General features: G+C 44.1%; 1 protein-coding gene across 1 annotated transcript in view; it reads right to left on the reverse strand.

The window, feature by feature from the left end:
- Window positions 1–1,889: 1,889 nt before the first annotated feature.
- The window catches only part of LOC120319148 (protein-arginine deiminase type-1-like), an 18,760-nt gene continuing 10,263 nt past the window's right edge, over window positions 1,890–10,386 (reverse strand). Inside the window, exons 10-16 of the mRNA XM_039367595.1 lie at window positions 10,229–10,336; window positions 9,747–9,898; window positions 7,435–7,579; window positions 6,110–6,203; window positions 5,953–6,032; window positions 3,606–3,731; window positions 1,890–2,123 (exon numbers count right to left, since the gene is read on the reverse strand). Of these exons, the coding sequence (XP_039223529.1) occupies window positions 1,890–2,123; window positions 3,606–3,731; window positions 5,953–6,032; window positions 6,110–6,203; window positions 7,435–7,579; window positions 9,747–9,898; window positions 10,229–10,336 (939 nt within the window). The remainder of the gene's footprint in view (window positions 2,124–3,605; window positions 3,732–5,952; window positions 6,033–6,109; window positions 6,204–7,434; window positions 7,580–9,746; window positions 9,899–10,228; window positions 10,337–10,386) is intronic.

Here is a 10,386-nt window from a genome sequence, read left to right on the forward strand (position 1 = left end):
GTGTGCCACTTTGGGTGTGAGTCATACTTTATGAGCGAATGGACCTTGCAGAGTTTCATTCACCCCATAAAAACATGGGGTGGGGGCCTTGCATCTCTGCACACGTGCACACACACACACACACACACACAAACACACACACGGCTAGATTTGAAGGGGTTAAGTCCATCGCATCTCTGCTTAAGGACAGAGGGCTGCACTTTCTCCTTTTCGTGGGGATCTGTCATTGCTTTTGGGAATCTTCTAAGCCAGTGGTTCTCAACTTGTGGGTCGGGACCCCATTTGGGGTCGAACGACCATTTCACGGGGGTCGCCAAACAACACAGTCCGCCATTTTTTCCCCATTTTTTTCTTGAATAGAGTCTAATTCTATTGGCTTTCAAAAGCCAATAGGAGTTGTCCAGGCTGTCTCTGCCCTGCTGAGCCCGCCAAAAGTCCCATTCTGCAAACGGTGCTGCACCAGTTGAGTAGTCCTCGACTTACGACCAGTTGAGTAGTCCTCAACTTACGACCGGTTGGCGGTCGCGGCATTAAAAAGGTTGAGAACCACTGTTCTAAGCCAACCTGGGATTCACAGACAGCTAGTCCTAAACTTACAGCTTCAATTGCGATTATAATTTCACCGCAGTCCTTAAGCGAATCATGCCGTCATTAAGCGAATCTGCCTTCCAACATTGACTGCTTGATGAAAAGCTGCCTGACAATAACATGACCTCTGCAACTGTTGTAAGCACTCGCCAGTTGCCAAGCGCCAGAAGTCTAATCATGCTTGCAACGGTCGTAACTGCAAGGACCGGTCACAAGACATTTATTTCAGCGTCGCTGCAACTTTGAACGGCCACTAAACAAATGGTGATCAGTCAAGGACAAGCTGCACAGTATGAACTCTGTCACCGTGTATTGTTTACTTATTGCCCCTGGTGAAAAGCTTTTCTGATGTATTGAATCATCAACAATTTCACGTAATGTCACCGAGGGTGCCACTTGCTAAAGAGATTTTACTGGCAAAGCCCCCATGCCCCTCATTTCGAAGGAAAAATGGCTTGGGTGGTTTTTCCTTCGAAATGAGCACACCAACACTTGAGTGGTGCTGATGAAAGTCACCGAAGTTGCAAAGAAACCAGCCTGCACAACCGAACAGGAAACAAATTTCATAATGCACGTTTTTATTTTGCATTCCTGGCTAAGATCACGATCCCATCTCAGTCCAAATGTTCAGAAGGATTCCCATCCTTTTTTGGCACCTGATTTTTTGCAGCCTGTCCTTCATCACTCTACTCTTAGCCTCTAAATCTACCTCTAACTAGCGGTGGACCACAACCGTCCCCCTTCCCATATGCAAATTCTGCCAAGTAATCAAACTTTGGGCTGGATTTGCATCTGTTTAGAACCCAGGGTTAGCAACTTGAAACGACAAACGTTTGCAAGATTGACAATTGCTTCTTTGCTCCAAAAACAAAAAACCTTTGGGAAGTCAATTTAGGTCAGCCTTCATACAATGAATAAATATTTCTGGCCCCTTAACACAGAGGAGAGAAGCAGTTCCTCGTGGTTTTATTCGTAAGTTCCTGATGATCCCTTTTGAGTAATTCCCACTGAAAATGTAAACACATTTGGCTTTTCCTGGTAATTTCTTCTCTGGCTGGTTTTTCCAGAAAGCCAGACAAATTTATCTAATGTGTGCTTCTTTGCATTCCCTGTCATGGTTAGCTGTGAGGGCCTTGGGTTTTCAGGGACACCAAAATGAAACCAAGTTCGGGAAGGTGCTGAAATATTATCTCTGGGAAAAGTTCTCTTTCTCCTTCCTATGATTTCCCATGCTGCTGCTTCTCTCCAGCCTCGGCGACAAAGTTGCTGAGAAAATTAAGTCTGAGTTAACTGTGGTTTGTTCACGGAAGGATGTTCCACCAGTGAAAGGAAAAACGTTCCCGCCGGACGTTGGTGCCACAGTGGACCTCTCCAGACAAGACGTGGTAGGAGAAAAAGTCATGAATGAACATGCAGGAGAGGCCCAGTGGCTCCAGGAGGGAGCGGACATTCGCTTCCAAGCAACACTGGCCGTGGATGATGGGTCCATATGGCTTAGGAATGCCCAGGTATTTTCCTAGGACGAGCATATTGACCTGCAGAGAAGAGGACAAAGGATTGAACTGACTTCTCGTCCATCTCTGTCTTCCAAGCAGAATAACAGAGTTAGAAGAGATCCAACGCGCTTTCAAGGACGAAACCTTGGACCATTTCAGACAAATATGTTGTTAAAAGCCTCCAGTGTTGGAGCATCCACAACTTCTAGAGTTAAGCCGTTCCACTAGTTAATTGTCCTCACTGTCAGGAAATTTCTGCTTAGTTCTAGGTTGCTTCTCTCCTTGGTTAGTTTCCATCCGTTGCTTCTTGTCCTGCCTTCAGGTGCTTTGGAGAATAGCTTGACTCCCTCTTCTTTGGGGCAGCCCCTGAGATACTGGAAGACTGCTATCATGTCCCCCCTTGTCCTTCTGTTCCTTAAACTAGACATACTCAATTCCAGCAACCGTTCTTTATCTATTTTAGCCTCCAGTCCCCTAACCATCTTTGTTGCTCTTCTCTGCACTCTTTCCAGAGTCTCAACATCTTTTTTTTAATACTGCAGTGACCAAAACTGGATGCAATATTCCAGGTGTGGCCTTACCAAGGTATTATAAAGCGGTATTAACACTTCACGTGATTTTGATTCTATACCTCTGTTAATGCAGTCTAGGATTGTGTTGGGGTTTTTTTGGCAGCTGCAGCACACGTCTGGCTCCTATTTAAGTGATTGTTACATCAACACCCAAAACTTCCCTTCATTCACTTTTTTTGCCCAGAATTGAGTAAAATGGTTGTCACCCCCCCCCCCATGTCTGTGTCTCTGCTAAAGGGTTTAAATCAGTGGTTCTCAACCTTTTTAATGCTGTGACCTCCAACCGGTCGTAAGTCGAGGACTACTCAACTGGTGCAGCACTGTTTGCAGAATGGGACTTTTGGCGGGCTCAGCAGGGCAGAGACAGCCTGGACAATTCCTATTGGCTTTGGAAAGCCAATAGAATTAGACTCTATTCAAGAGAGTCTATTCTATTGGCTTTCAAAAGCCAATAGAATAAAAGGGAGTAGCACAGCTAAGGAAAAGGGGGAAAAAATGGCGGACTGCGTTGTTTGGCGACCCCCGTGAAATGGTCGTTCAACCCCAAATGGGGTCCCCACCCACAGGCTGAGAACCACTGGTTTAAATCTAAGCTTCCCTTTTTTTTGAGTCAACAGGAATTAGCCTGTTGGAGGTAACTGTGTTGGTTGGCCATCGTCTTCATTGTTAACCTTCCACCCCATGTAATTTTTTTTAAAGAAAAAACCCTTTTTGGCCACTACCCATTCAACATAAACGCATTGAATGCAATCCTTAAAAACTAGGATAAGAAAATTAGAAAATGTCCCAATTTCTCCCTTTCACAGATGGAAACCGTGGTAGGTTATAAATCTCTGCTGTTCTCTCCAGGGACAATTGAAAACCAGCCTTGGGTGTTGGCTCAGCCCCATTGGATGCTCTGAGAGGATCCTGCTTTGGGAAGACCAATGGGAAGGAGTCTCTCTCTCACCATGTCTGGGAACAAGGCTGACGCGGTGGATCCTTCAAGAGTGAAGAGCTGGGGGATGTCAATGATGTCTCGTTCAGTCAGTCCGAGTTCCCGCTTTAAAATACTCCGGTTCCAGTCAATGCAACTCTGGGAAGAGGAACAGAAGGACAAGGTGCGTGATTCAAGTGGGTTCCCATCAGGTTAAAGCAGGGGGGGGTCTCCCAACTTGGCAGCTTTAAGACTTGTAGACTTTAACTCCCAGAATTCATAGCTGTCTGGGGCGTTCTGGGAGTTGAAGTCCATGAGTCTTAAAAGTTGTCAAATTTGGAGATCCCTGGGTTAAAGGTTTAATTCATGTTACCTGTCTTGAAGGCACTTCGATACCTGTGACTTGGCGCCTATCTCATGATTGTCCTGAGTTTTAATGTCCAAGTAATGGGACAGGTAGTCCTTGACTTATGACCACAACTGAGCCCGAAGTATCTGTTGCTAATTGAGAGAGTTGTTAAGCGAATTATGCCCCATTTTATGACCTTTCTTGCAAAAATTGTTAAGTGAATCACTGCAGTCCTTAATTTAGTAAATCTGGGCTTCCCCCATTGACTTTGCTTGTCAGAAGTTTGCATAAGGGGATCACGTGACCCCAGGACACGGCAACCGTCATAAATATGAGTCAATTGCCAAGCATCTGAATTTTGATCACGTGACCATGGGGATACTGCAATGGTCGTGTGAAAAATGGTCCTAGGTCCGTTTTTTCAGTTGTAATGTCAACGCTGCTAACATTGGATGTTTTTGCATTGACAACAGAGGGCAATATAGCCATCTTTTACCTTTTGCTTTTAGAGTTAGATGTTGCTGGGAAGAGGGGGGATGTGAACGAGAGTCTAGCTAGACATAACAACACTAGACCTAGCATGAGAAACAAGGTTATTGAAATAAGGAATGATAAGAATTGGTGGGTTGGAGAACTGGAGAGGAGGCCCGTTTGTCAAGCTAATTGGGGAATGTGATTTATGACTGTTAATTGGAGGAGGGAATTGTGCTTTGATACTATGTGCCCAGGGGAGGGGAATTCAGTTTTTGGCTTCGATTATGCAGTGCCGATATTGTGCTACTCAAAATAAAGATTCTTTAAGGTAAACAATGCCTCGAAGTTCTTTTGAAGAGTTTCATCTGTCGGAACCATGACATGTAACTTCAAATGATCACTAAATGAATTCTTGTAAGTTGAGGACTACCTGTATTATGAAGAAGAATAGAATAGAGCTGGAAGGGACCTTGGAGGTCTTCTAGTCCAGCCCCCTGCACAAGAAGAAATTAATTGTATTATGTTTGCTTTGTATCCTGGCTTTCTGCCGAGAGCGTGGGAACCCCACTTCCCGTGAAATAGGTTAGAGAGAGAGAGAAAAAGAGAGAAGAGGAGCCTAGAATCACCCCAGGAGGTTGGATTTGAATCAGGACCGTCCCTGGATCTTCGCCACTACACACAAAGACATTCAATCTGTTTTTTCGTCTAAGATTTACGGTAGCTTTCAGACCAAGCTGTCCAACTCCATCATTTTTTAGAGGCGTTGGGTTTTACATCCTGTAATTTTAGCCAGCAGAGCTCGTTTGAAATTTAAAATGAATTGATAAAGCATAGTTCTGGTTAATAATTTCCCCTTTCATAAAGTGTTCGGGAAATTAATGTTTCCCCACAGCCTGGTGAAATAATCAACAAGAACACAAAAAGAGGCGTGGGACGTATTATACAAAGGGACACATGGGCTGAAAAACTATATGCGGTTGTTGATTTAAGGGAAGAGCTTTCAATCTTTCTAAAACAAAGCAATGTTTTCTTTGCTCATCTGGGGAGAACCAGGAAGTAGCAAAACTTGTATTAACTACGTGATATTTCAAAGGGTAACACACCACTTTTCAAACAGATGCAGACTTCTTTCAACCAAACCCCCCAAAAAATGCTTTTTCTACTTGTTAGAAAATAAGAATCTGGGATCTGAATACAGGCAGCTGATAACTTTCTAGTACCATTATTTTGACAGATCCAAAACGAGGATCTAGCGGTGGTCAAGAAAGGAAGTTACTAAGAGTGGCCTAGACAAAATCCTAGCAGTTGGATGATGCAAACAAACTTCTTAGAAAACTCGTATACGAAAGAGGATCCTGAGCGTCTAGTTCAGTTTCTAAATAATTGTTAAATGGTTACCTAATGGTGGGAACTTAATGATACAATGGAGAACTTTTGCCTTTTGCTGGGAATCTTTTTTTTTTTTCTTTCCCCCCTTTACTTCTCAGAAGTCTTTGTAAAGGAGAAAAGCAGGCCTGGATTTCCTACCAAAACACCACCCCTTTGTTACTGTTTTACCTGAACGTATTTGCTGTCTTGGCGCAAATTTCTATCCCGCAGGATCTCGTCGAGGGTGATTTTTCCCACCGTCCGGAGACCTGGAAAAATCAGAATGGCGCATCAGGATGGCTGCCGTCTCATGGAATCAGCCGGGAAGAATAATGTCAGCGCTCACCTTCAAATAAGGCAGCGTCCCCAAAACCTTCTCTTTGCTTCTCTTCAAACAGCTTCAAGCAAGCAAGGGGACTGGCCAGAAGCAGCCGGAAACCCTGCGTGGAGAGACACCCCCCAAGGAGGGTAAGAAGCGGAGCTGAATTTTGTTCCCAGAGAATCAGAATAACAGAGTTGGAAGGGACACCTTGGAGGTCATCTAGTCCAACCCCCTGCTCAAGCAGGAGACCCGACCCCATTTCTGACACCAGTCCAGTCTCTTCTTGAAAACTTCCAGTGATGAAGTTCCCACAACATCTGGAGGCAACAACCGGATGCAGGATGGTTGTCGTGTTTATTTACTGCGAGGCCCGCACACAAACAGTTGAACTAACATGCCAGTTAGTTAGTAAGGTAGTCCTCACCTTAAGGCTACCAAAAGTCCTGTCGCTAAGTGGGACAGGTCTTAAGTTTTTTTGCCCCATTTTACAACCTTCCCTTGCCACAGTTGTTAAGTGAATCACTGCAGTGGTTAAGTTAGTAACCCAATTGTTAAGTGAATCTTTCTTCCCGGTGGATTTGGCTGGTCAGAAGGCCGCAAGAGGGGAATCACGTGACCCCGGGACACCGCGACCGTCATTGGTATGAAACAGTTGCCAAGCATCCAAATTTTGATCATGTGACTGTGGGGATATTGCAGTGATGGGGTGAAAATGGTCCTAAGTCACTTTTTTCAGCGCCCTTGTAACTTTGAACTCAATTGTTGTAAGTCGAGGAATACCGTTTTATTTTATTATTTTATTTTATTATTTTATTTTATTTTATTTTATTTTATTATTTTATTTTTTTTTATTTTTATTTTATTTTTTATTTTATTTTATTATTTTATTTTATTTATTATTTTATTTTTTAATATTTTACTTTATTTCATTTTATTCTATTTTATTATTTTATTCTATTTATTTTATTATTTTACTTTATTTCATTTTATTATTTTATTTTATTATTTTATTTTTTATTTTACTTTATTTTATTTTTTATTTTATTTATTTAATGTTATTTAATGTTATTATTTTTATTTTGTTTTATTTTGTTTTTTATTGATTTATTTATTTTATTTTATAGAGAAGGAAGATACGATAAAGGAAAAGTTCATGCAGATGGCCCATAGAGTGACAGGTGACACCTATGCAGCCAGGTAAGCTGGCAGGACGTTCATAATCTATTGCAGATGAATGCAAGCTTAATTGGGAAAGGGAATGACAGAACATAGAATAATAATAAGCCTGGAAGGGACCTTGGAGGTCTTCTAGCCCAACCCCCTGCCCAATTTCCCCCATCGATCCATACCTTCTTGCCTGGAGCTGGAACAAAGCTCAAGAATTCATCCACGTGACCCACCGTCAGCCAATCGGAATAAAGCTCTACAGGAGCTTGAACCCTCTGAGCATAAAGAAAATCTCGCACAACTTTTGCCATTTTCCTGTTGCCGGATCTACATATTGGACAAAGAGAAAAGGGTGAAATGCAGAAGCTCCAGAACGATTCTGATTCCTTATGTGTTGAGAAGGACTTCTTGGGGATGTCTCTTTTGAGGAGAAGGCAAAGCTTACTACTTCTGGTGGCAAGCTGTTCCACTGGCCAATTGTCCTCACTGTTAGGACGTTTCTCCTTAAATTCCAGGTGGCTTCTCTCCTCAATTAGCTTCCATCCGTTGCTCCTTGTCCTGCTTTTTGTCGCCTCTCGCTCTGCAGCACTGACGGCAACATTAAGAGGCATGGACTTCAACTCCCAGGATTCCCTGGCTCCTGCACACTTCTTAACATTGCCAAGGTTTAGGTGAGAAGGAAAATTGAAGGAGCAGATCATTTTTCTCCTCAGCTCTTCTCAGACTTTGGAACTCCCTGCCCCGGGAAGCCAACTTTGCTCCCTCTCTTGCTATTTTCCCAATCGGCGGGACAAATTTTAATCATGGAGGATTTTGGCGCTTGAACCAGTTTGGCGACTGCAGTGAGCAGAAGGGTTATTAATGTGCCTTCCTACTGTTTTTCATTTTCTTTTGCTGAGTGTGTTTGGTGTCCTTCACTGTCTCACCAGGTTTGCCCAATTTCACGTTGGTTGTGTCAATGGCTCACTCTAACCCCGGGGTTGGCTCTTTTATGACTTGTGGACTTCAACTCCCAGAATTCCTGAGCCAGCTATGCTGAGGGGAAAGGGAGAGGTTTCCAAGCTTAGCCATGCCAGCTCAGGAATTCTGGGAGTTGAAGTCCACGAGTCATAAAGCGGCCTAGGCCTAGGCCAGAGGTAGGTAACCTTGGCTCTTTTATGACTGGTGGACTTCAACTCCCAGAATTCCTGAGCCGGTCATGCTGAGGGGAAAGGGAGAGGTTTCCAAGCTTAGCCATGCCAGCTCAGGAATTCTGGGAGTTGAAGTCCACGAGTCATAAAGCGGCCTAGGCCTAGGCCAGAGGTAGGTAACCTTGGCTCTTTTATGACTGGTGGACTTCAACTCCCAGAATTCCTGAGCCGGTCATGCTGAGAGGAAAGGGAGAGGTTTCCAAGCTTAGCCATGCTGGCTCAGGAATTCTGGGAGTTGAAGTCCATGAGTCATAAAGCGGCCTAGGCCTAGGCCAGAGGTAGGCAACCTTGGCTCTTTCATGACTCGTGGACTTCAACTCCCAGAATTCCTGAGCTAGCCATGCTGAGGGGAAAGGGAGAGGTTTCCAAGCTGAGCCATGCCTACCCCTGCTCTAACCATCTCATCCTCCTCCTCCTTTTGCCTTCCATCTTTCCCAACATCAGGGGTTTTCTCCAATGAGTCCTCTATTCTCATTTGGTGGCCAAAGTACTGGAGCTTCAGCCTTAGGATCTGTCCTTCCAAAGGACAGTCCACGTCAAATTTCCTTTAGGATCAGCTGTTGGATCTCCTTGGAGCCCAAGAGATTTCTCCAGCACCACATGGTTTGCCTCCTTGACTGCACCATTTTTGGGTGACCGGTTGGTTCCTGCAAGTTGTATAAATTCCTTGATTGTATAAAAGGAGGCACAGAATCAAAATCACGTGAAGTACTGTATTAGTACCGCTTTATAAAGCCTTGGTAAGGCCACACATGGAATAAGGCATCCTGTTTTGGTCACCGCATTACAAAGAAGATACTAAGACTTTGGAAAAAGTGCAGAGAAGAGCAGCTAAGATGATTAGGGGACTGGAGACTAAAACATATGAAGGATTTGGGCTTGGCTAGTATAGAAAAAAGAACTAGGGGGGACATGATAGCAGTATTTCAGGATATGAGGGGCTGCCATAAAGTAGAGGGGGGTTCAGCTTATTTTCCAAAGCCCCAGAAGGCAGGAGATTGCTTCCTACCTACCTACCTACCTACCTACCTAATCAATGAAAGAAGCAACCTGGAATTAAGGAGAAACTTCCTAACAGGGAAGACAATTGATCAGTGGAACTGCTTGCCTCCAGAAGCTGTGAATGCTCCATCACTGGAGGTTTTTAAGAAGAGACTGGACAGCCACCGGTCTGGAATGGTGTAGGGACTCCTGGTTGAGCAGGGGGCTGGACTAGAAGACCTCCAAGGTCCCTTCCAGCTCTATTCTGATGGATTGAAGTGTTAAGGAGTGATGGAAAACGTGGGCCTCAACGACTTCCTTACCCAGGAAAACTGCTGCCGATGAGAATTCTGCCCAAGGAATAGTCTTTTCCCTTAACTGAGACAGGAGGGCTGACATCCAGGTTACCAAAAGAATCAAGACTGGACACTCTCCCGTTCTTGGGTTCCCGAGTGACATACCCAAAATCAGGTCCCTTGGTGGCAATAAAGACAAAGAAGATGGAGCGTTGTAAAAGCTTTGAAAAGATTATTCTTTTTTTTTTTTCAAAAATAAAAAGAGAGAGAGAGAGAGAGAGAGAAAGAAAGCCACTGAAGAATCTTCTATTCCTTAGAACTCATGGAGGACTTTTCCACGTTTTTGGTGAAACAGGAAAACTTAGGGCGGGTCAGATTCCTTGTGGCTGGAAGTCAAGCTCTCTCCCGTTGGGGTTCCTCAGAGGAAGGAAAGATGGTCCTGTTTCTGTTCTAAGGAGGGGAGAATCTGATCTGTCTTGGCCAAGAAAGAATGGAAGAAATTGACTTACCAAAATCTTCTTAAAAGGAAATTCCTTCAGGCCCCGATTCCTGGGAGAATCGAAGACGACAGGGAAGGACTGATGAGGAGCCTCTACGTAACCAAATTCCATCTCATCCTGTTGGGGGATCAGAATAACACAATAACAGGATGGGAAGGGACCTTGGA

This window comes from Crotalus tigris, unplaced genomic scaffold (assembly GCF_016545835.1).
Source record: "Crotalus tigris isolate CLP2741 ecotype Arizona unplaced genomic scaffold, ASM1654583v1 scf7180000020588.15403103151:6194809, whole genome shotgun sequence".
Taxonomy (NCBI): domain Eukaryota; kingdom Metazoa; phylum Chordata; class Lepidosauria; order Squamata; family Viperidae; genus Crotalus; species Crotalus tigris.